The following is a 27,258-nucleotide window of genomic DNA, read 5'->3' on the forward strand; positions in this document are numbered from 1 at the left end:
CACAGCATGTCTTTATCCTGTCTTCCTTCTCTCACCCCAACCGGTCGCAGCAGATGGCCCCGCCCCTCCCTGAGCCTGGTTCTGCCGGAGGTTTCTTCCTGTTAAAAGGGAGTTTTTCCTTCCCACTGTCGCCAAAGTGCTGCTCATAGGGGGTCATATGATTGTTGGGCTTTTCTCTGTATCTATGAAGCGCCTTGAGGCGACATTTGTTGTGATTTGGCGCTATATAAATAAAATTGAATTGAATTGAACACCAGCTGTGGGAGGAACTACCACAAAGGCAGCTTTGAGCACTTAGACAGGCGTACAAAAACCTGACACTCTGTGTGTGGACACAACAGTGTGTTGTGAAAGTCGCAGACACACAACTCTGCAGCTGTGTTGTTGTGATCAAATAAAAACTAACTTCAAGTCAGACCCATTAGTACTGAGTTCCCATGTAATTATACAATGACGTAGTAAAAACTGAGTATATCTGAAGCATCAACAACATGTTGACAGGGACAGCAGCCATGCTCTCTAGTTATACTGTCAAAGCACTTCTATCAAGTGTGATTAAATCACTGCCTACTCACCTCTCCATTGCAGTAGCAATAGATAATTGACACAAAGAAGCCCTGAAAAGAAAAAATGAAATACAAGTTATGAACTGTTTCAGACATTTAGTGTGATCATCACATTCTATACCACTTTGATCTACATGCAATACAAAGAATGGCTATTAAGATGATAGTGATGCTGCAGGTAACCAGTTAATATCACTTCGCTTTAAATACATTTAAAAAATTAAAATTTTCCACGGAATTTTGTTGGATACCTACAGTGTAAATTGTTTAATTTAATGAAGTGTTAAGCATGTTTTAGTTTTATTCTTTGATTATTGTTATTTTCTCAGTGTTTCCTGGTTTATTTTGAAAGAGTGTTGTGTGTCACTGTGTTTAGTTTGACTTCCCCTGTGACGTCATTATGTTAATTCTAGTCAGCTGTTTCCTCATGTGTTTCCACTTCCCCTGATCACCTCCTGTGTGTATTTAAGTCCTCCGTCTTCCGTTGTTCATTGTCAGGTCGTCTGTTTTCCTTCTACGTCTCATCGTAGTCGTTTCATTCTACAGTCTTGTCACAGTTTTTTAGTTTTTCCCAGTTAAGGTTTCTGTTTAGTTGTTGCTCCTACATGTTTACCAGCCTTAATAAAGGCTCGCTTTTGGTTTAAAAATGCAGTCCCTCGCTCCAGCGTCTGCTTTTGGGTGCATTAATAAAAGTCCCTGGCATACCCCGCCATGACAGGAATCTGGTCACATTAAATGTACTTGATTGGGATAGATCCAGTTTACACCAAGCACATTTCCCTCAACGATTAAACACTTGAATAAACAGACATTTTATTTTATACATTTCAGCTCAAAATTATGGCTTCAATTTTATCGAGGATGTAGAAGATTTTTCTTACTGTAGTGTCTAATTAAAATAAAGAAAGGGCGTCTCTGGCTCCTTCTGTTCTTCTGTTTACTGAACCAGAAAGTTTTTAACACAGTTATGAATTATGAAGGTGTCTACAGACAATCTGTGTTTGCATGCTCATGTGTGTGTTTGTGTGCAAGTAGTGCACAACTAGTGAGAAACATCTTGGTAGTAAATCTCTGAAAAGCCAAAACAAGCCAAAGTTCTCTGGAGAGATTTTTAGTTTCCAGTGCCCAGTTTGAATCGACTGACTAGCTGAGGCTTGTGTAGTTTCCTCCCACACTCCAGAGACATGCATGTTAGGTTAATTGGTGATTGCAAATCAGGCTTAGGTGTGAATGGTCATCTGTGTGTCTGACAGACGGTCCATGATGTTCCCTGTGAAAGCCCAAACAGATGTTCATCTACTGTTTTTTGTTGTTTTTTTGCAGGTGTGTACTGCCCATAAGTTTTACATGTACTTAACATAATATTAAGGAAATGTGACGCTACAGGAGATCTGTTGATGTCGTCTCAAAATGAACCTGGGGGTAATAGCGATAATGTCAAGGAGAATGAGTGAAGATACCTGCAGGTGTGATTGTAGGATGTTCTATCATGTAGTTTCATAAATGCTCTTCTACCAAAACCTTCCTGACAGACTGCATGGACTAAAGCAGCGCGCCACCAGTGCAATGCACTGCTGCTCGGCCATAGAAGCCGATACCATGAAGCTCCTGGTGGACAGCGTTTGTGCTAATGTTAATGCCAGAGAAGGTTTGGAACATTGATATTTGTAAGAGTTGTTGAAACAGCGAATGGGATGGTAAATGGACTGGTTCTTATATAGCGCTTTTCTACTCTCACTGAGCACTCAGTGCATTATACAACTTGTGTATTCACCCAATCATACAAGCACTTTATGTAAGGTTTTTTAGTGCTATCTAATATTCACTCGCATTCGTGCTCCGATGGATGCATCGGAGCGTGGGGATAATAAAGATATTTGGCATGCAGACTAGAGCAGACTGGGATCAAACCACCAGCCTTCCGGTGAGTAGGTGACCCACTCAACCACCTGAGCTACAGCCAACAGCGGCATCCCATTACAGCACAGCTTCAATTCAATGAGCTCTTTAGAACAATGTTTGCAAAGGCAGACAGCATGGCTAGGTGCTTGACTTTATACACCTGTAGGAATGAGACTGAAAACACCTGAAATCAAAGATTAAGAGCTTTACTTTTATCCATATTGTAATTAAATATCTGAAAGCATCCTTGTTACCTTTCGTAAAGTCAGAAAGCTGAGCACTATGAGCAAACAGAGGTCATCATACTCTCTTTACTGTGGCTAAACATTTCCCAGGCCTTCTGATCCAGTGACACCTCACAAGGGCAATGGGTTAACTCCAAAAAATCCATTACACTTCAGGCCTTTATCACTACACTAATGTGCTTGAGTGCATCTTTGTAAATGCATTTTTTAAATTAATTGTCACTTGCAAAACCAATCATACCAAACCTGGAGTCTGAAGCACTCATCCATGCAAAAGGGAATTGGCGGAACTGATGTGAGTAAGAGCCTGGCAGATAACTTCCGCCCCAGGGCCTCCCAGCAGGTTAATCTAGCCCTGTGGGTTGCTTAGCACCTGTCCAGACATCACTTCCATACAAATGATACTTAGCATCTGTCCTTACATCTGCATTAGTGATGGGATTTCCGGCTCTTTTTAGAGATCCGGCTCTTTCGGCTCGGCTCACTAAAAAGAGCCGGCTCTTTCGGCTCCGAACCGGCTCTTCAGGTTGTTTTGTTGCTTTAATTATTTAATCATTAACAATAATATAAAATTATGCAGAAAAGGAATTATTAATGTAAAAAAGTGGTTTTATTTATATATGTTTATATATGGCCCCTAGAGACAAAGCACGTACAAACTCTAAAGCATATACAAACTCCAAAACACATTTCTAGTGTTAACTGAACTTCCAAAACAGAGCTACCCAGATCACTTAAATTACACAATTGAAAGCATGTGTGTATTGTTTGTGTATTTATAGACAAGCACTCATATTTATTCAAATAATTAAAAAAAAAATTCATTTACCTGTTACTACCACACACCAAATCCGGTTCTTGATACTTCCTGGCTTGTGTAGCCACTAGGTAACAAACGCTCAACACTGCGCCCTAGCATCCTGGAGCACTTCTGTTGTCTTTTGTACGTGATTCTGAGTTTGTACGTGTTTTGGAGTTTGTACGTGCTTCTGAGTTTTTACGTGTTTTGGAGTTTTTACGTGTTTTGGAGTTTGTACTCCTTTGTCTCTAAGGGCCACCATAAATATACTTTATTTATTCACTCCACATAAAATGTAATAAATAAATCATATAATACAAAGAACAACTATTTACATTTTAAACTTTTAACTATTTAAATTTTCTGCTTTTTCCTTTTAAACAAATTTAACGTGAAACAACACAAAACACTGCAAACCACAACACAATTAAATATAAATTAAAATATTAAAACAAAAAGAAGATGCACATTCTTTGTCATATGGGCCTGCATGATTTCTGAATCCTTTATCATCTGCAACTAAAAATAGTGGATGATTACTATACCTTTCTAATGTGACGTTGTTGTCCCTCGCTCTCTTTCTCTCTGGCTCTGATCCTGTGCTACTGTGAGTTTAACTAACGCCCCTCCCCCCTCTGCCCAGCGCAAAGTACAGGCCGCGCGTGCGGAGTTTAGCGGAAAAAAGGGCAAGAGAGAGGGTGAGAGAAAGAGAAAAAAAAAAAACCTCACGGCTCCCAATAAGGAGCCGGCTCGCGTCGTTCACTTCAAAGAGCCGGCTCTAAGAGCCATTTCGTTCACGAACGACCCATCACTAATCTGCATGTAGCTTAACTTTACTTTTTATCTAAGGGTTTACTTTTTTTAGAGTATTTACATGGATAAATGCAAAAACAAGTAATGTTTTCGAGTGAATGTGTTTAATTTACACATTCAGAGCAATTTTTGTCTCCATGATAATATTGTGGCTTCAAATAAATGCGGTGGATGCTGAGGTGGATGGAGTGATGCCGCTGAGGGTTATTTGGCTCATCGGGGGGCAGCGCGTAATTTTTGTGCTCATTTTGGCAGAAAATTGTGTTTTTGTTGCATCTTTGGATCCCATCACAAATTCAAGCATGGTGGGGTGTTGTTTTTTTTTGCTTCAGCTGGCATAGGTGCACACATCAGCCTAATTTAAAAAAATATATATTAAAATGTCTTGGTTATACTGGTTGGTTGAATATGGCCCCCTACTAGCATAATTTAAGGATGTATCTGCACATTATCAAACATGGATCAGAGCTTTTGGGGTCTATTTATTAGTAAGGTAGAACAATCTTCCCACAGGCAGCTGATACAATGTTCCACACGCTTCCTGTCTCTTTACCCTTTAAAACCTGCTCTACACACATAGCCTTTATTCTGTAAATTAGAAATGCCGCATTGCGTTTGAATGACTCTGCCAACCACTGAAGTTGCAGTCAAATTAAATTTTAATCATGTCATCCTGGAGGCCAAGTCAAAGTTTGTGCCAAATGCTAAGAAATTCCCTGAAGGCATTCCTGAGATATTGTATCCACAAGCCTGGGATGGGCAAACAGACGACCTGAAAGCCTATTGCGTCTAATCGCAGCCACCGCCAGCCATGAAAAGGTTACAAAACTACAAAGTAAACAAAGTTAAAGAGTCATGCTTCCTGTTTGTGAAGCCTCTGTGCTCTGAAGTTACTGTCACAGTTTTGTGAACTTGATATATATTCCTATTTTTGAATAATGACTCTGAAACCACGATTGTTAAACTTACTTCTTGCACAGTCGCGTCTACCTAAGCTTGACTTTGGCACTGAGACTGGCTCCATTTTGCTTACCCTGCACCTACGCTGACTATGCACCTTTAAAAGACATACAGAATTATTCATGAGTGTCTTCTGGGTTTATTTTTTAAATAAATATAAAGCAATGTGGTGTTACGTAAAGGAAAGTACTTATTATAGGAATGACAGTCTATTTTGTTCTGCTGGTAAATCAGAGTAACATTAAAGCTGACATTTACATTTTCATCTATTTAGGTTTTTTGCTTACAAATGTATTTAATTTTCCCTGTCAAGTTGTGTAAAATGTTAATAAAAAACAAAATGATTTACGTATCTTTAACCTTGATATTTAACTGTCGTTTTTTTTTAACTACAGGGTCATTTTTAATCTGATGACAGCAACATTTTACATTAAGACGGCATCATGTTTACTCTGTCAGCTGTTATTTTATTTCTTTCTGTCTTTATTTATTTATTTTTAAGATGAGAACCCTGACAGTTAGATTACACAGGTTTAATAATGCAATTTCTAAATAAATGCAAAAATCACTCGGTATGGAACAAATATGTCAGACTAGTTTCACCTTTTTTTTGTACTTAAGTTATAAATGTCTTTTTTTCCATTTGTAAGTTCTTGTTAATTGCACATTGTGTCTGCTTTATAACTTCCTGTGACGCTGCTCAGCAATCAGTGGCCTCAGAGAGAAGACCAAGCACCTTTACCACAAAGACCTTTTGTTACACGACTTTCAGAAGTTCTCGAGTGTTGAATGTTCATCGTATTAAATGCTTGACTGGTCAATAAAAAACTTAAGTAAAAGTGCCTGAAGGCTCGGTCACTTCTTATAAAATACTTAAAAGACAGTGGATAATTTGCAGAACTCTTAAGTATAAACTTAATTGAAACTGGTTCAAAGAAACTACGAATTATGAAAACGACATCATCTCAGCGCAGGCGACCGTAGGAAAATACCGTAAATTTTGTATAGTGACCTTTAAAAACCATGTTTTCCTTTCTGTAATTACTTTTAAAGTACATATGACTAAAATGAACTCAGACAGTAAAAATTACACAAAGTTTTGTGCATTTTAAATTTTTCCAATGAAAGGCCTCATTTATTCATTATTATTTATTTATGTATTTATTTTGCTGAAGCATAACGTTTCAGCTGTTTCAAACAGTAGCTTACTATGGCATAAACATTTTGGTAACATGTTCGCTGATTATTCATGCCAAGCTGAACATAAACTCTGTTCATGTATGTTAGTTAATCTAGTTCACACCCAGTACAGGGCTCAACTGCACTTACATATAATTATAACTGCTCATTTAAATTTAGGCAGCACTCAGAGTCATTATGAAGGCGCTTCACTGACAGTCACCCAGAGGCATTTAGAGAAGATAATTGTGGGCCATCCCGATCCATGACATGAAAAATGTAATAATTGAGCTGACTAGTTGACGTGTAAGTGATAAAATATCCATGACTCAGTCACTTTCAGAAAAATAACTTAAAGATGCAAGAATGCATCTAAAAGCTGCAGGACGGCAGCTCTCGAGGACTGGGATTGGACACCCCTGATCTAGAAGATGCTCAGTAAGTTATTGTTACTCAGATTACATCCAAAACATGAACACAGCAGTTCAATTACACTTTATTTACACAACCAGAGGCAAATAAGATGAATTCCCTTTCAAATATTCTTTGGGCGTGTCAGCAAGCTTAAAGAAATCTACTCTTCTGCGTGTGTAACACTGCTTATTTTTATTTGGCTGGAGAAAAATCTATAATGATCTGCTTTTAAATGCTACTGCAGTGCAACAGCAGTAATTAAAGGCTATTCTAAATGCTAATACAAGACTCTTGATTCAGGGAGCACCGTAAAATCTCTACAATCCCTGTCACTCACATCGTTACTGCCGAGACACGTCTAACAGTAATGTAATTAAAAATGCAGGAGCACTGGTGATACTGTTAATTGATTGGTTTCTATGGATTTGTGGCGAGTCGTTTGAAATGTGTCAGTACCCAAGACACCTGCTGATTTGGCTTGGAAAGAGTGGAATCATTATTAAAAACTGCCAAACTGGATAAGCTCATGAATAAAGTCGCTTGCTTGATGCTTTCACTACTCGCTGTGCAGTGTGCAATTGTGGTTTTACAAGAGTTTATTTAGGCAGCAGGTGGAACAGATGCCTGTGACCTTGGAATAGATATAAAGAGCTTGTGTGTACCAGTGTAAATAAACGATGTTCATTGTAGACCCCCTCTAGCTGTCGGCAACTGCACAGTTGTAAATAGTCTCTCATTAACTTGCCAAATAATGCTTGGAAAGTTTCCTCAAAAAAAAGAAAAGTGCAAAAGTTAGGAAGACAAACTGTTTTTGTTTTTTAGTTAAAAGTGGCCAAAATATTATGGAGCAAGTCCAAGCGGCCGGGAAAAATGCATTTGCTCTGTGCACCAAAATTGCATTCCCTTCATGGATCGCCAAACGTCTGAGCAAAATGACCTGGTGCAGGTGTGTTTGCTGCTCGGTGCATTTTTCACAGGAAGAAGCGGAAGTGAAGCGCTCATTACATGTTGTGTAACACAGAAAGTACCTGAAATGAGTTGAAAAACAGCTCACAGTACATTCGGATTTCCCAGCTTGGTCCCTGATATGTATGAGGCATCCCAACGAAGATGATGTAGTGGATGCCGAACACCAGCACGAGCACAAGAGTGGACTTTGCCAGTTTCCTGCGAGGACACACACAAGAAGAGGTTCTAGTTTTTATATGGAAGTGACTGAAAGCAGCGTTGCAGTGTACGGCTTAACAAGCGGCAAATTAGTTTGATGTTTGCCAGGTTAATACTTTCTCTGGATGCAGAATTGGCAGTGATTTTTTTTAATTGCCAAGCATCTATTCTTCACACAAGCTAAGCTAATTCTCCTGGCTCGAATACAAAAGTACAGGACAGGTTTTCAAACTTGTTGCTCGGGGAATGTTAATTAAGCAACTACACTGCAGAACTAAAGTATACTTTTTCAGTTTATCATTTAGGCTCAGTCTTGGGAGAACGTGCATAATAAATGATTTTAAGCTAACTCTGGGTCTCCGTTTCCCAGAGCATATAACAAGCTTCAGTCTCCACTTCTGGCTTCAGTGAGAATCCCGTTAGTTACCGTTCGTCCAAATCAAAGAGTGACAGATGTTTGAATGCATCAGATAAAATTACTTCTGTTCTGTTGGGACTTTTTCCTGGTGGGCATGTGTTTGACCTGTTGTTTTTGAGCTCACTGACTAGAAATCAAACTGACAGCTTTATGAATGCTTTATAAAAGCGGGAAGTACCTCATAGTCTCAGCAATATGAACAAATACACGTTCCAGTCACTGCAGACGGCTAACTGCAGTCCATCATCAGCTTATCTACAACAGCACTGAAGGAAGTGTGCACAGTTTCACTCTCAAGCATTTAATGAACATTAAAACAAATACTGTTGTTGACTTATGCCAGCAAGCTGAAATACATGTGCACACACAAATGCAGTGCCAGTGCGCACGCTCATTAAACAGTACAGACCTCCAAGGAATATTCTGCTCAGGGATCAGTTCCATGCTTTTAATTTATGAGACCATCTGAGTTGTTTTGGATTGTACTGCCTTTGGTCTGAAAAACACACTGAAATGTCTAAACTGCCTTTAAGCTCAGATGAGAACTTCATGTAATGACGTGAGGAGCAAGTTTGCAGCCTATTAAATTTCTGTTGTCCCTTGTACACCCCCGGGGAGAAATGGGAACAACAACTCCAGCAAAAGATTGCTACAGTCTGCAACAGAGGAGCAGTTTGAAAGTCACAGTAAATTAGATCATACGATGAATTTAAAACTTTCTGACAAGATACATAAAAGGCTGGAAATACAGGAGAAATCCTTGAGCTTTGAGGATTTCTCCTAATGTGCTGTAGTGTGTGGCTCATGCCAAGATCACAGTTATAACTTCGCTTTTCATCTGTGACAGAAATATTATGCAGTAGTCGAAGTTGCACATGCACATCATTTTGAATTTCCTGTACAAAAAAACAACAACAAAACAAAAAACAGAAAAGCTAGCAAGCTAAGAGCAGCTAACGTCCCTGCAGAACTAAAGTGGGTGCTCCCTTATTATCCTGTAATTAATGAGATCTTTCTTTGCCCATCTGCTAGATGTGCTTGACTCAGGGTTAAGAGGGGGACATGTTTATGGTTTCCAATTGTGGGCAGGCAAAGCTTGTATGAGTGTCGGGGGGCTGTTAAAAGCCAGAGTTCAAAAGCACTCCAACGACTGTTTTCGTGACTTACACGGTGAACGTTTGCTTTGCACTTCGTGTGCATGCATCATAACAGCAAACAGTCGTTTCCTTTAATGTGACCAAAGAATAGAAAGGGTTGGATCAAATGTAATTACTAAAGAGCTGAATGAGTACTGATGCTCCGTCTCTGAAGAACGTTTTACTGTGAATGTTTTAAAATTACCCTTTAAAAATCAACTTGTCAGTGTTTCTTAAATTTCCAATTTTGCTGCATAAATTGAAATCAAAACTTTAATTTGACTATGGCACAAGGCTAATCATGTGCATGCATTTAAATCAAACGAAAAACAAATCTCATAATATTCTGCATGAAAACATCGATGCACCGGACATGTGAAAACAAAGAATGAACCTTCATTCGTGGAGGTAAAAAGGCAGATTTGGCGTGATCAAACATATAATCTGCAGCCAGTTTAATGTTTTTTTAGCAACAACTTTGTGACCTTAGAGGAAAAAAAAATGAAACATTTGTTTTTCATGTTTCATCTCATTAGTCCACCCACAGCATTCACAGGAAGACACTGCAGGCTTTTGCTCAAAATTCATCAGCACATAATTGCCACGGTTTGTTTCAATCAAGTAAACTGATTAATTCCACGTGCAGCCTCATAGCCATCCTTTGAAGTTCTGCAATTATGGTCACTAAATGTATTTATTCAACCTTATAATCTACAGTTAGACTGCACTAACACAGATACAGACATGTTAATGTAACTGTTTCACTCGCCTTGTCAGTTCCTCAGATCTCGTCTATATGAATAACTGAAGGGGACTGTGCATTACCATGGGGGCACATACAACGATATGTGTTCACTGACTGATGTAAAGTGCCTTTCAGAGCCATCAGTTACATCAGAGTTGTACCAACCTAAACAACTGCTGTGGCAGTATCCCTAAAGACTGGCTCAGCAGACCAGAAACATGATCTGATCACCAGAGTGTGGAAATAAAGAAAAAAACTTGATTTTCCACAGATTATGTTGCTATGACGACAGCGCTGAGCCTGAACGCAAAGGTGTTAATTTACTGGTCGATATAGACTCTGTTCCTGTTCTCAGCTGCAGTCATGAGAATCACATCGCGGATACAAGCACTGGAAAAGGGCTTCCTCCGAAGGGTGCCTCGACTAAACTTTGGAGTGAGCGTTGCTGCTCCTCCACACTGAAAGGAGCTATTTGAGGAGGTCTGGGCATCTGACTTGAATTCCTCCTGGACCCCTCCTACATGATGTTTTTTCAGGCACTTTCTACTGAGAGGAGGCGTCGTGGTGGATCCAGGACCTGCTGGAGAGATTATATCTCTCAGTTGGATTGGGAATGCCTCGCTGCCCTGGACAAGCAGAGGGAGGCATGGAAAAATTAGCTCACTTAATTTTAGCAGAGGAAACCAGTGCACAGCCTGGTTCTAATGAGTTATAATGTTACTGTTGATCTCAGTATGGGAATCTCTCATCAGATCCCTTTTGCATTTCCATTTTCGTAACTGCTGGAACAGATGAGCAGAAAGATGACTAAGGCTACGTTCACTCTGCAGGTCTTGATGCTCAATTCTGATTTTTTGATCAAATCTGATTTTTTTGTCTGCGTGTTCACACTACAAATAAAATGCGACAGCAAACGCGCTCTAGTGTGAACGCTCAAAGAGGCCCGCATGCGCAAAAGAAGACGTCACACACAACGCGCTCCGTTTAGACCCAGAGCAACAGTATTGTTTGACTGATGGCCCTTAATATAAAGACTTCGGACTTTACGTTTCCCAATTTTTGCTTTAAGTTATTTTGTTATTTACATAATAATGTAAATAACCTAATAATGATCCTTATTGCTGTTTTAGAGGAGCGCTGCTTCAAAGGATAGTTGCAGATTTCTGTCAGAATCTGCAGATTATACAGTACAAATAAAATGTTCACGTTTCTCCAACGTTGTCTTCCCAACAGTTTCACTGACATCTACACTGGATGGCCAAGAAGCGTTCACGATGTCTGATAATTGGCGTCTGTCTTGTGTCAGTGACGTAAAAGACGGATTTAATGCGACTTGACCATCAAACAGCAGTAGCTTTCTAAAACATCAGATATGTATCGGATTCAGCACCACATACGAAAGTGACCCAGATCGGATTTGAAAATATCGGATTTGTGCCGTTCACACTGACATACCATGATCGGATATGGGTCGCATAGGGTCAAAAAAGTTGGATTTCGCCTGCAGTGTGAACGCAGCCTTAGACAAAGTTTAATGGACATGTTTGTGTCAAAATCTAAGAATCAAATCTATTCTTTACTTGACTCTTCGATTTTGGTCGTGTGGGTTCTCATCTCCTCTTTTTTGGAGCGGGAAAAATAAGGTGTAAACTATTTTTCCTGCTGAAAGATGAACTCCTTGTGGTCCATTAGCTAATGATTTTGTCTGAGTGTGTGAATGGTCTGATTCTGAGAAATAAGCTAATTGAAAGAAATCTACTAAAAGGATTAAAAGGGAAAATTAATGGGCAAATGGAAGAAACGGAGAAACTAAGAGAAAATAGCAAGAATGAAAAAAGGTTAAGTAAGTAAAAAGGAAACAAAGAAAGAGGTGAGGAGGATGAGAGAAAATGGAAACTGGAAGATGGAAGGATAATTTGTTTGCTTTATAGCACAGAAAGTAAGAAAACATTCCTTCAGTTGAGAGTAATTGACTTTTTGATGAGTTTGTTTTTTGTCAAAAATCAAGAAGTGGTACATTTTAGATTTTGTTTTGCTTTCTTTCACAACATTAGAAGTGATTTTATTTTTTTATGCAGGTTTTTTTTTTTTTTTTTTTTTTACCTTTTTGGTGACTGGGATACAATGATAAGTAAAACATAAAATACAAAAGGAAAACTACAAACATAAACTGACTGGAACCTAAAGTGGCAATAACACTGAGGCCGGAAAACACTGAGAAACACGAAGGGAACTTCAATAACGTCAGGTTCCAACAAGGGACAAAGGGAGACTGATGCTGTGTCCCATTTCAGGGTCTGCACGCTTGAAGTACGCATTTTAAGTGCGGTTACGTCACCGCCACGCGACGACGGCTGTCCCAATTCGAAGTGTACTTGAAATGCATACTCCAAATGCGCCGTCGATTTCCCCAAATATCAAGCGTGGTCCGGTGCACGCTTCGTGGTCCCATATATCCCACAATTCATAGCGCGGCGGTGGGTGTGGATAATTTTGCCGCAAAATACGGCAGAAGGGAGCGGCCGAAAAGTGAACTGTCAAAAGTAAGTACTGAATATGACGTCACTTATTCATGTGCGAATGTTTAATAATGAAGAACAATAAAACATTGCTGTTGGCCACATGTCGGCAAAGTTGTGTGACATTAGTGATGTTTGTACTTTCAGCATTAACTTGGTTTTAAAGCCTCTACTTGTAAATATACATATAGTCGACCTTAATCTTACAGAGAATCTGATGATTTTATGGATAATTAAAGTCAGTCATATATCCACAAACACAACAAGCTGAAAGTCAGTGATATATATATATATATATATATCACTGACTTTCAGCTTGTCATATATATATATATATATATATATATATATATATATATATATAATCTGACAATACTATAATATTGGCCATATTATATTTACATTACCATAGTGAGATGACTTTAGTCTCATGAACAACATTAACTAATTATTATTTACTAGCTAATCTTAAATAACTGTTCGGTACAGAAATGAAGCCCAACAATCATGTTTTACAGTCCTGTGGTCTCAGCCTCAGATACTCAACTAATCAAAGTGATGTCATGACAAAGATGATTGACCAACAAAACAATTTTCTCCTTCATTTCTGTCAAACAAAGCTGTATGTAACGTGTCTCGCGGTTAGTATCATGGTTGCTAGGCAACCTGAACGGCGCGACGAAGCATATACTGTCCCATTTCACAAGCCTCTCACTTCCGCACTTCCCGTACTTATAGTACGCACCGTCCGTAGTACGCGTAGTGCGCGTACTTCAAGCGTGCATACCCCGAATTGGGACACAGCATGAGACAATATGGGAAGGTGATTAGGACAAGTGGAGACAGCTGGAGACACAGCAGAGACAAATCAGGAGTAACGAGACAGGGGAAGCAAAACAAAATCAAAATAAACACTGAGACAAAGACACACAAACTTCACTAAGACAGAAGGTAAACAAACAGAGACATTGCTGACTTCACAACAAGACAAAACCTGGGGAAGAGACAAAGGGAACAGGATAGGCAATAACTAAATGGAAAGATAACACAGAAAGGGAAACAACAACACAAAGACAAAACTGACTTCACAAAGGTGGGATGCTAAGAAGGACACACAGAGACAGAGTCGACATGAAAGGGAATCAAATTACTGAGAAATATGAATGAACTAGTAAACAGCGGAAATACTAAACTAGGAGACTAAACATTAAAAAGTAGAGTGTAACTATAATAATGACTAGATATATCTAGATAAACTAGATAAGAAATTCTGAATGGAGGAAAAACACTTGACCACAGGATGTAAGTGAGTTGTTTTAATGTGATATCTAATGTTTAATGTATTGATTTGTGTTCTCGTGTTTGTATTGTTCAGTTTAAATGTTTTAGAAACTCAAAACGAACGTGTATGACGTGTATTCAGCTTCCAGTTTACTGGATCACTCTAATTTTTTCTGACAAATCGTCTGTTCATCTACACAGAACGGCCTCGCCAGCGGCATTCAGAGCTACGCTCCTGTCAGATAATACACTGTAATTATGTTTTTATCTGACACACTGATGCCAGCACCAGCAGGGGGAGGGGAATGGTGATAATTGCAAATGTGGAAGAGTGTGTGTGTGTGTGTGTGTGTGTGTGTGTGTGTGTGTGGAGACACTTCAGCTCTCACAACCCGAATAATTATATTCCAGTGTCACGTCTTTGCTAAAGGTTAAGGTGGGGGCTTGCATTGGGCATATAGTGCTTATGTTAGTGTGTTTACTCATCTGCATGAACACTATCTCACATTATGTCTGCCTGAGACAGGCCTGAGGGCACCCCAACCCCATCTATAACAGCCCCTGGCCCCACATTAAGCACTATCGCCTTCTTTTCCATGAAGATCAGCAGCCAAGGCAGTCCCCATGTTTTTATGGTTTCAGGATCATTTTTTATTGCACTGTAATTATATCTTCGTTGCAAGAATAGGTTTTTCTGGTAATCGGTTGCCGCGTTATTGCAGACTCACGCTTATCAAGCTAAGTGAGCTTGTGCTTGTTTAGCTGTTTGCTAGTGGTTGAAGCTGAGCATTGGTGGTTATCAGAGGAACAGTAAGGTTAGGAACACCAAGTCTAGCCCTTACCCAGCTGCTAATGGATTGACCATGTTGGAGAAAAGTGGTCAAACTTTGTCAAACACAAGTGTTGGAATCCCCATAAATATTTTCCCCCTGACAGCCACCAGAATGAGGAGTACAGCTGATGGCTAGAATCAAGTTACTGTTACATATTTTGAACAGAAATCTTACAATTTCTGTCACTTTTCTCCACATTTCCTCATCGCTAGGGATGGGTGTCGTTTAGGTTTTATCCGATACCGGTGCCAAACCGGTACTTTTGAAACGGTGCCGGTGCTTAAACGGTGCTCAAACCGGTGCTTAAAGAATGGAGAACACAAAATTGGTCCAAAAACCTCTCATGTTCAGCTGTTTTTTTGTAAAAAGATAACAATGTTAGCCTTTTCTGCAGCTATGGGGCATATATGGTATCACTCTTGGCTGGAAGCAGCTTAAACAATGGAAAAAACACAAACTTTGTCCAAAAACCTCTCATGTTTAACTGTTTTCCACTTTTTCTTTGGTCATTTTAGCCTTTTTGTCCAGGGTGAAGGGAGTATCTGCCATCAAACAAGAAGACGGCTGCATGTAGCTATGATGGTGTTTGCTAGTTCACCTTACATGCATTAATGTAATAACGTGGTTAGCCTACTCAACGTAAATTACACACGAACAACATTAAGCTACTCACGCAGAGAAGAACGGCTGCTGCTGCATCATCATCCTCATCATTTCTGCTACACTGGCAGGGCTAGGGGCCAGGACTCTCCTCTTCTGGTTTTTGGGGGATGTTGCTAACTCCGGGTCGATAACAGGCACCACACCCGCAGTAGATGTGCTCGATGTGAGGTCTCGCAGCAAGCTATCAAATACGGCGCATTTTTCGGCTTTTAAAAAAAAACGCTATGCGTCGCCAGGTGTTTCATCGGATTTGAGGTGTTACTTCCTTTGACAGTATCACAGTATCAGCTTAAAGCACTTGTTGCAGCTGCTGAGTTTGCATCTTTTGCTGTGAAGTACAGCCAGACTTTGACCGCTTCGTCTTGGGCATTTTTAATCTGTAGCTCTGCTCTAAAAGAACGTACGTACCTGGACCCGCCTACTATCCTCGGAAACGTAAAATGATTGGCTAGACTCTAAAGTGTATCACAGCTCAGGAAAAAAAAGCACCGAAATAAAGCACCGAAATAAAGCACCAAAATGTGCGCTGCTTTTCGGTCTGGTTACTACCGTTTATGTCAGAACCGGTGCCATCATGGCACCGGACACCGGTACCCATCCCTACTCATCGCTTTATAAAAAATAAATTTGAACCAAACAGCTCCAACTGTTTTAACAACAGCATCGATAATAAGCTTGTTGATGACTTTAGGAGAAAAGCACCTGATATGTTATTGTGTTGCAGCGTGAAGCAAATATTTTACCAACAATATTTTAACTCGGATAAACACATTTGTTTTTATTTACATCACATGGTGTGAATTTCTGTGAGTTCACCTCATTTCATAGACTTTGTACATAATTCTGCGAACCCACTATTAAAATAATCGAGATGATAGCGCATTAAAGTGAGAACAAAATCTAAATGTTTTTGGTTAACACAAGTTTGTTTGGTTTTTTTGCAGTTTTTTTAGATGAAAGAAATAAAACCGGATGAGATTAAGGATGTGAGGTTCAAAATTCAAACGCTGTTCAAAAATAATACAAAGATTTTAGCAGATGACTTGATATTGTCAGGAAGAGACCAGCTTGACGTCTTTAGTCAAACTTTTTACCAGAACTGAGAGGCAGGAAATTCAGGGTAATACTAATGAAACATTCACTGAGGGAGATTTCTGAAGTTATTAGGTCTAAACAGAAAAGCACAGCTGCATGTATAAGCGTATAATAATATCATTAGTCATTTTCACTACTGCTCTGGTCTTGATGGTGCCACGGTTCTGGGTCAGTTTGACCCAGTATTTTGACTTGTTTTGTTTTGGTGTGTTTTTGCATTTTGGATTCTTTTCTGATGATGATGATGAAGATGATTATGAATCTATGTTTCAGTTATTCTTGTTTAGGGATTAGTTCGTAGATTTTGTGTTCTCATGTTTTTTGCAGGTTTAATTCAAGTTTCATGTGTCATTTTCTGTCTGTCTCTCTGTGTCGAGTCTGCGTCTTTGTGTGACGGTTTCTTGTTCCTGTTTTATTGTGAAGGTCTGCGTCTCATGTGAGTGTGTTCAGTTTTACCTCTCGTCTCGTTGATTACTCCCAGCTGTGTTCCCCACCTGTGTGTAATCTCCCTGTGTTTCTCTGTGTGCATTTAAGTCGCGTCTTCTGTCTTTGTAGTTGCTGGTCCGTCTGTGTATCCACCATGTCTCACCCGTGTGTTCTCCCTGCAGTCCATCGTCATTCTCCTCTGCTCGTTCTCATTCTTATTCAGGTTCGTGCTCTGCAGTTTAGTTGTTTCCAGTCTAGTTTAGTTCATCTATATTTATTTCATATTTAATAAACCAGCTTCACACCTTTACAAGTGCCTGCGTTTGGATCCTCCTTTATTATTTCCACACGGCTCACTCTCCTCGCCGTGACAGATGGAAACCAAACTGGAACTTGTCAGATATTCTTGTCAGCTGGCTGGCGAACCTGAAGAGCAATGGTTTCCTCAAGAATTTCAGAAATGAAGGGAAGTTTGAACATGCACTGTAATTATGTAAAACAGCCGTATCTGTGAGAGGGAAGACACTAGCTGTCTTGAAGCAATCATTTAATGCACCTGGATAAAAGAGACCGATGAGAAACTATGTTCAGGAGATCTGTCATGGAGATCAGAGAAAACTCAGATGCCAGAACAAAGTGAATAATGTGGTCAGGTTGATATGATAAAGACTTGAATTTTGATCTGAAAGAATTGAGTTTGCCAGCAAAGATATTTAGAACTTTTTTTTACAGCCGTCAGTAGAAAAGTTTCTATAAGTTGATCAGCTGTGGGTCAAAACATAGACTAGAACTTCTTCTAAATAGAAGGTTTGTGGTCTGAACCACCCTTACTTCAGCCTCGAGTCTGTTAGAAAGCTACTGAACAATGCATTTCCCCTAATGTAGATAAAGCATCATATTCACACAGAGCGCTCTATACAACCCATCTGTCTCATACCTGTAGCCAATCATCATAAACTAATGTGCCCATCTTTGGTCTGTGGGAGTCTGTAATATTTTGGCACACTGAGAATTAAACTCAGTAAATATTTGATGCTGCATCAGTGGATCCTTCACTTGTTGCTCTGTTGAGCTGGGGTTAAGAGTTGTACTCAGATTCACATCATTATAAGAGAATCTAGTTCCATAGAGAAATAAAACACTGTAAATCAGTAAATATTGTCTGTCTGCAAAATTTTCAAAGCTTTCATCTTCACTTCCTAAGAGCCGCAATCAGAAGGCTATCAAAAAAGCAAAAAGGCTTTTTTTTTTTCCATTTAATTTCATGTCATACACACTGTAGTCTTACACTAGAGTAGTCCAGTCCTTGTATCTGACTATTTTCTAATATATTTCTAACTCTGGGGATGAACCAGTGGACCAGTGTTGTGTCGACACACAGCAGGCAACTTGGAGCCACTTGTAAATTGTACATTTAGGCTCTTTGTCACTAGCAGCCTGTTGCAAAGATGAATAAATTGTTCGCATTTCTTTAGCTGATTCCATGAGAAATACAAAAGATAACAGTTTGGCAGCTGTAAAATTATATCTTTGACCAATTAACCTCTTAAGCCCCAAGGGGGTTTCTGAGCTTCCTGCTCGAAAATGTAATGCCCAAATTTAATTGATTATTTCTCTGCAATTACAAACTCTGTCCTTACAATCTTGGTATCAAAATAAAGCTAACACTTGGGAAATTTCATCAGAGGTGTAAATATTGAATCAGATATTACTGTGTCAAAGTTACTGAGACTGGAACACAGAAAAAGTAAGTAGATTTTATCCTCGCCTAATTATTTTTTTTTTTTTTAATTTTTAGCATATAACCCTTTGAAAAATATGCCTCAGATCACATTTGGTTCCAGAAATCCAGTAACCAACATATAAACATCATCTGTGCAAAGATTTATGTTTCTAAAGTGAAACAGTGAAAAATTACAGCGCTGTCAATACATGAATATCCAGACGTTGTACAAAAATGTCCAATTTTGGCACACAATTGGACAACATGCCAGTTGATTTTTTTAGGTATTAAAGAGCAGAAATTAATAAATTTTATTAACAGGCCTAAACATGCTTTTTTTTAAATATATTTTTGAAGAATTAACCACACATTTACATGGTAATGGCCCTTTTCTGCAGCGCGTATAGAGCGTTTGATTGGCCTCTGGCCCTTTAAACTCCGAGGGGCTGTAACTTTGGTTTCTTTTGGTCAATTTGCTTGATTGACACCTCTTTTTAATCGTTTGAGCCAATAGATTCACAGTGACAATGCCATGTTCACGTCACTCCAACCAATCAGACGTTGTGATGCTAAAACCCACATGGGCCCAAATTTACTGCATGTGGCGTCTGCTCAGTCACGTGTCTGTAGGTGGGTCTAAAATGGAGGTTGTTGACAGAAAACTGCTCTGATGCGCTAGGTAGGCATGGCAACTACTGTTAATCACGTGGCTACCGGCTACCGGTGAAAATAATGGAGGAAATGGGGACAGTAAGCCAATTTCTGTCTTAGCGCATTTGCGCCGCTGTGTGTTTTTGTGGCTCATTCAGTGAATTTTGGTCTGATCGTGGTGAAACTTGGTGTGTGGAGTCAGTGATAGCCCTGGAAGCTAACCAGCCCATCTTTAGCCGGTTACACAAAGTCTGAAGAATTTCTGATTAGGTTTTGTTTGTTTGTTTAGCGGACTTCTGCGCATTTACGTAACTGCTCGTTTAATCACGGCTTGTTTTCAGTGTGTTTGGTGGTTGTAGAAATGGTTTATATGACGTTTTAGCTGAGATTCTGAGGTTTCTGTGGATATCACACATGTCTGGACTTATATTTCTCAGCCCCCATTATAACCGATTAAACGTGATCTCCTCCTTTTTGCCCCCGGTACCGGGGGCGTGGGGCTTAAGTGGTTAAGTGATTCCCAAAGAGCTATTAACTGAAAACTCAGTTATATCCATATCTCACCATGGTGTGCAGTTTCCTTAAAAGAAATGAGAAAACTGGACAAATGGAGGACAAATGAAAAAGTGGCAGGCCTAAAATAATAACGATCTAAAGCAAATTGACAGTATCTGAACCTTATGTCCTTAAGAAACAAGACAGAAGCCTGACACAGCACCTGACTGGTGCATCTGGGGAGTGAAACGGTGAGTTATCAGCACATCAGCATTCACGAGTAGTGACATACAGAGGCATTTAGAGCAAACTGCAACTCTGAGCACAGGATGAATGAGTGGCGTTACAGAAAAAGTCATTTCAAACCTGTACTGTTTCCTGGTGTCGTATCGCCCTGCGTTCGTCTCTCGTATTTTAGTGGCCAGAACTCGCACGATGTTCACAAACAAAATAAAGTTGAGCTGGAACAGAAGAAAAGCAAAGAGTCTTCATATATTGACATGCTGAAACTGTATCATATACATCAAATAAATGAAACCTTTTACAGTGGTGATTAATTCTGACCAGGACGTCAGCCAGAATCACGATTCGATTCACTGTCTTTCGGTACACTGCACGAGTGTGTTTCTAATAATCCTTTTTCACCTGTACACTTGTTACAGAACTTGATTTTGTATATCAAAAGGTAAGTACGGTGTGGAAGCAGGTCAATTAATCATAGCAAAATACCTTTAGAGGCTTACTAAGTTCTGCTTTGGAACTTTGGTCATTTCCTCTACAAGACTTTAATGAGACTTGAGCAAAGTAATTTAAAACATGCAAATTGAGGCTTATGATTTATGCCACCAATGACGTAGTAATACTTTCAGTCTGACACTATGCACCACCTGAATGAGCCTGAATAAGCTTTAGAATCCATATAAAACACTTTGAGACCAGCAGCGCTGCACACGTAGACATAATCCAGACATTAAACAGTGAGTCAAAGCACCACACCTCCTGTGAGTTCATACATTTTACACAGTGTTTGTGTTCACTCGTTATCTTCTGCATATTTCCTTTTTAGTAACATAAACACATTGCACAGACAAAAACTGATACAAATGTGACTGTGCTAATTGTAATTGTTGTATGTGCCAAAGTTTAACCCAGAAAATGAGACCATGTGATGAATTTCAACTCTAAAACAGCAAACAGCCATATTATCACATTTCCAGAAATACTGTTTATTGACTGTGCTGACTATGAATGCTATCATCTGTGCACTATAAGCAATGAAAAACACTGAGATGAGATGTCGCTTCTCTTTGTGCTGGGTGTCTTTTTACACCGACTGTATGCAATCTACTGTAATTGCCTGTGTGTGTCTCTAAGCATACTTGTTTACTAATAAACTTACCGAAAACATAAAAAAATAATGTTGTATATCAATTATGTGTCCAACATTTTCAGTAAATAATTAGCTGACTGTATCATTGCAAGCTGTGTAAATATGAGGCTGCATTTTAACAGCACAGCAGTCCTGCAGACACTAGACTCATTTTCTGTTCTGCCAGTTCAGATATGAACGTTTGTGTTTAGCAGCTCATTAAACAGAGGAATTAAGAAATTAAATGTTTTTGTTGTAACCAGAAAAAAAGCATAGTTGAAATTAGACTATTTTGTTATGCAGTCGTAGTGTTCAAAAGTAACCCAGTGTCGAACAAGCCCTTATTTGAATACATACACAGATCTGTAACATTTTGTAACTATAGTTTCCACTGACATAACCAGCAGGTACTATAATAATAAAATCTGTGTGCAGACAGAAAGACAATACTCAAAATCCCCAAAGTACCAAACAATGTTGGCTGAGCTGTTAGTAACAATCAGACTTTTACCATTTTACCATTAATCACTTAACAATGTAGCAACATTGTAAACATGTTGCTCAACTCTGTAAACACTCACTGGACATTTCATTAGGTACACCTGTGCAGCCAACTGCTAACACAAACATCCAATCACATGGAAGCTGGCAACAGTGATTCAAAAAAACAATCATTACAACCAGTTTGCAGAAGAGCATCTCTGAACCTTCTGCAGCAGCAGAAGACCACACCAGGTGTCAGCTGAGAACAGGAAACTGAAGCTACAATTCATGCGGATCAAGTGGACAACAGAAGATTGGACAAACACTGATGAGTCTGATGAGTTTCTGTTCCTGCTGTGTCATTCAGAAGGCAGTGTCAGAACGTGAAAGCATAGATTTATCCTGCTCTGTATCAGCCATTCAGGCTGTAGGTGGCCTGTCGTGTCAATATGGACCTGAATATTCTGAGGATTGTTTCCAGCACTCTGCTGAATCTGTGCCACAAAGAATTAGGGAAAGAAAAGTTGGCCCAACCTGGTGTTAGAGTCCAATAAATGTACATACATTAAGTCTTCACTCAGGAATTTTCTATAACCAGCAGTGAATTTGTCCTGATGAAACAACGCTGCCTCCGATTAGAGTCTGTAGGTGATTTTACCAGTGTGAGCCTGGTGTAAACTCACAGCACGCACAGACAGACACACAACTCGGAAGATATCTTTGAACAAACGTGCAGTTTTAAGTAACTTGTTCATTAATTCAGAGGTTTTGCATAAGTGCCACTCACAGAAAAACACTGCATGAATAGACTCACTCTTCTTTTTGTTAAATTGTGATGTTAAAGCAAGTTTGATATTAAAAGCCCTCGGTCCATAGAGGAGTGATATTCCACGAAATTGATATTCAATCAGTTTTCTATTGGAGAACTATAATCCAGAAATAATTATAGTTCTGTATTGAATACAGGGTGCGTGTATTACCTGCACATGTAGTTTATGTGAAACATGGAGCACGATATCATTACCAGTGTGAGACGGGGAAAGTTGGAGCCTTTTTAACGATTTGTAGACCTTGGCCTTCTCAGTGCCTTTATAGAAGTATCACAGCTCTGATTATCTATGCAGGGTTTTGTCTGTGAAGGTTCTCAGTCATCCAGGTCATCGTAGTCAAAGGAGCTTGCAAAGAAAAGCGTCTGGACTTCTTTAACTTCTTTAAGTTACTTGAAGACGTTTCACCTCTCATCCGAGAGGCTTCAGAAGCCTCTCGGATGAGAGGTGAAACGTCTTCAAGTAACTTAAAGAAGTCCAGACGCTTTTCTTTGCAAGCTCCTTTGACTATGCAGGGTTTTCTTTTTAGAAACACGGAGAGTTCATTAAAACCGTCCTGAGGTTATTTTCTCGTGGGGCTAATTGTGCTCAGATGTATCTGCCTGAGATTCTTATGCCCTGAGAAATTCATGCACACACACCTACGTGTGTGTGTGCGGCATAATTTTAGTAGCATTTTAAAGGACACAAGGAACCAGAGGATACCAAGACCAGCTGTTCTTCATCTGAACGAACAGTCTGTACAGCAGTCAGTTTCACGCACGAGTATTTAAAGGAACAAACACAACCTGATTTCACTGGATTGTAGGATGAGCATGTAACAAATGTGGAGCTGTTCTCATCCAGTGATTTATTCATTTATCAGTGACCAAAATATTTCCCCCCTTTATTTTAATTTAGCATTTTAGACCCTAGTAAGGGCTTTAGTGTACAGTGTGAACTAGCTCGCTGCACGCTGGCCTTACATGTAACCCCAGAAAACTTTCTGCAGTGTTTTGAGCTTTTCATAGTGTAGCTGACGCTGAAATGTTTGTGTGGGTTGCCATGACAACACCAAAGCGCGTCTGAGATAGTTATTGTTTTCTATTTGTTTTCTTTATTTGCTTCTCATGCTTGTGTACATTTGCAGTAGGAAAAGATAATCGATGAATCCAGTGATGCATCTTTCTTATAAGAAATGTTTCTGTTAAAAAATTATTGTGAAGTAGTCACTTCCTGTGAGTCGCGGGAACCGGAAGTTGCGCGCGGGAGAGACAAGACAGAACGGTAACACGGCGGACTTTTTTTGGAATGTACAACTTTTCTACTGCTGGATTTTCAAGGCGTACACGGTAAAAATCATTATGCTGTTATTTGTTTAATACTTGTGCACTTTGTGAAACGAAATAAGTGGCTGAGATGAATATTATATGTGCTATTGATATTATTTTACTCGTTTCTAGTTTTCACGGTGCTCCATGATTGTGAGAGGAATAAAAGAATTGTGAACATCAGTACGAAGCGTGGATTCTTTCGACCAGAGTAGATACACATAGTCTTACATCACAATCATAACCCACCACATGTTAAAATAATGAAAAGGGGATTGTGTTACTTTGATGTCCAAATATAGAAACTATTTGTCACAGTTGTGGGTCTGTGGCCCAGTGTGTTGAGTAGTTTATTATTTATTTGTTGCATTATTGCTGTCTGTGTTTTGGTTTTGGTCGCCTTGCCCCTCATGTTACTCTGTGCTCCCTCTGTTTCTGTGTCATCCCTGCCTGTGTGTTCCCTCTGTTCTAGGTTAGTCAGGTCTCTGCATCTGTGCCTTTGCATGTGCGTTGAGTTTCTTATGTCAGTGTATTCAGTTTGCGTCCTCTCTGTCTCGTCATGTCGATTAGCCTCAGCCACGTCTCCCTCCTGTGTGCAGTTTCCTCATTTCCCTATGTGTGTTTATAGTTTTCAGTTTTATTTGTCATATGCAAGTTAGCACAGGGTCAACATTGCAATGAAATGTGTTTGACAAGCAGCAGTCACTCAGCAGCATGGTACAGTAGGAGAAAATATAATAAAATATAATAAAATAAAAACATAGAAAAATAGTAATATGCAAAATATTAGAGAGACATGGTAAAAGAGAAAAGATGACTAAATATATATGTATCTATAAATATAAATATATGTACACTAGTGATTAAATAAGAAAATCTTGAAAAGAAATATGACGGGAGGGCAGATGGGATATTGCACAGGAATGAGCAGCAGAAAATTACAGTATTGCACTTTTAAATATAAATATCAATAACAATAAAGTGAAATGACCAGTGCAGATTAAACAGAGCACTTGTGAAGCTGCAGGGTAGCTTCTGAGTGCTGTGTTGTGTGTGTTTAAGTGTGTGTTCTCTTGTACTCGTCACTGGTCCGTCTGTGTTACCTCCCTGTTATTCTGTGTCTCACCCTAGCATTATCCTGAACATCATCCCGCGAGTCATGCTTCCAGGTTTGTTTAGTTAGTTATTCCCAGTTTGGTTATTTCTCAGTTCCTGTCCTCGCCACCTCCGTGTCACTCTGTATTTTCACCCCATGTCAATAAAGATCACTCTTCTCATCTAAGTCATTGCCTGCATCCTTGGGTCCTTCTCTTACTCCACACGGCTTGTTTCGCTAGCCGTGATACTATTACAGAAGTTCAATATTACACAAAAGGGGATTGATGCAAGGAACATCTAAAACCTTAGTTAAGCTTTGTATTTAACCTTTATCCAGGAAACAGATGTGGCTGTCCATTTGTTTTGACTTCTTTTAAAATTGCTCAGTAGAAGCACATTTACACAGGCTGATTATGGCGTGCTGGCACAGATGCGCTCAGTCAGATGGAACAAATTTCACATTTGTTCCGGGCTGTGTTTGTTTCAGTTGAACTCATATCTTTCCACGGTTTTCATTACTGGTAATGTGCTGAGTGGGGCTCAGCTGAAACACAAGAGCCAGCTCACTGTAATCTACTAGAAAACAAAGAAATCTGCTTTTGGAATGACCTACAGCATAGAGACAGTGTGGAATAACAAGTTTAAACTCCTTCACCTCTATCCATTACATCCAAACAGTACGCACTGTTAGAATAATCACATGAGACACGCTATTCCTCTTACAGATAATTCTTTTGGGAGAGAGACAAGAAATAATAATTGCTATTTCTTACCAAAGAGGACAAAGATGACTCAACCTATTGACCAGAAGCACAGTGAGCCAGCTCTCAAGTCTTCTTTTAGCACCCTCGACTTTTCCTTTGACATAACGGGAATACACCGAGGTCTTGTACTGTCGACCAAATTAGATAATAAGCTTCCAGGATGGCCTTGAGGCCCTGAGGAAACACCAGGTAGGAGGCATAGGAGCAAAGATTTAAGATCACCCACAGAGTCAGAAAGGTTTGTGTATGACCTCTGGAGACCTGTCCATATGAAGAAATGCTTCATGCCTGCACGGAAGAGAACGGAAAATCCTTTCCTATTTCTGTCTGTGAAGGTTCTCAGTCATCCAGGTCATCGTAGTCAAAGGAGCTTGCAAAGAAAAGCGTCTGGACTTCTTTAAGTTACTTGAAGACGTTTCACCTCTCATCCAAGAAGCTTCTTCAGTTCTAAGGTCAAATGGTGGGGAGTCCCAGATATAAACCTAGTGGGAGTGTCCCCCCACAGAGGGACAAAAGGACCCCCTGATGATCCGATCATGGCGATTAGAGGATCATCAGGGGGTCCTTTTGTCCCTCTGTGGGGGGACACTCCCACTAGGTTTATATCTGGGACTCTCCACCATTTGACCTTAGAACTGAAGAAGCTTCTCGGATGAGAGGTGAAACGTCTTCAAGTAACTTAAAGAAGTCCAGACGCTTTTCTTTGCAAGCTCCTTTGACCTTTCCTATTTCCTTCAGTAGTGCATATTTTATATTTTATAAATAAGACCAGAATTATTTTTGTGTCATGATGATTTATGTTTAATAATTTTATCAGTCACTAAGTGTGTGTGTGTGTGTCCCACATAATTCTTATAATTATGCCACAAGTAAATATTACAAAAGTGGCTACTTTCATGACTCAATTATAGTTTGAGACAGTTTATTAGCAACATCAAAAGTTTCCTGTTTTTTTTTTTGTTTTGTTTTGTTTGTTTTGCTTCCTCTCGTGGGTACGGCTGAGCTGAAGCAGTTCAGAGGAAAATAAATAAGTAAATCAAACTTCAAGCTGAGCGCTGCGCTGCGTTGCAGCTACCACGTGCACCTGTTTGAGGTTATTGCCAGTGTTGGGAAGGTTACTTTTAAAATGTATTCCACTACAGATTACAGAATACGTGTCCCAAAATGTATTCTGTAACGTATTCCGTTACGTTACTCAATGAGAGTAACGTATTCTGAATACTTTGGATTACTTAATATATTATCATGCTGTTTACAACTACATGAATGTACTATTGCTGTGATTTATTACTGTTACTGAAGGTCCGCGGCTCCGAACCGTAGTAAAGGGACCTCTGACTAATACGGTGGGTTCTGTGTCGGGCTCGTAGCTGAAAA

At 39.5% G+C, this 27,258-nt stretch overlaps 1 protein-coding gene across 1 annotated transcript in view; it reads right to left on the bottom strand.

The window, feature by feature from the left end:
• pth2ra (parathyroid hormone 2 receptor a) overlaps positions 1–27,258 on the bottom strand; it is a 73,982-nt gene that overhangs the window by 8,142 nt on the left and 38,582 nt on the right. The window contains exons 10-12 of the mRNA XM_085135739.1: positions 20,397–20,491; positions 7,907–8,045; positions 576–617 (exon numbers count right to left, since the gene is read on the bottom strand). Coding sequence (XP_084991865.1) covers positions 576–617; positions 7,907–8,045; positions 20,397–20,491 — 276 coding nt within the window. The remainder of the gene's footprint in view (positions 1–575; positions 618–7,906; positions 8,046–20,396; positions 20,492–27,258) is intronic.

Source organism: Neolamprologus multifasciatus, chromosome 16 (genome assembly GCF_963576455.1).
Source record: "Neolamprologus multifasciatus chromosome 16, fNeoMul1.2, whole genome shotgun sequence".
In the NCBI taxonomy this organism is placed as follows: domain Eukaryota; kingdom Metazoa; phylum Chordata; class Actinopteri; order Cichliformes; family Cichlidae; genus Neolamprologus; species Neolamprologus multifasciatus.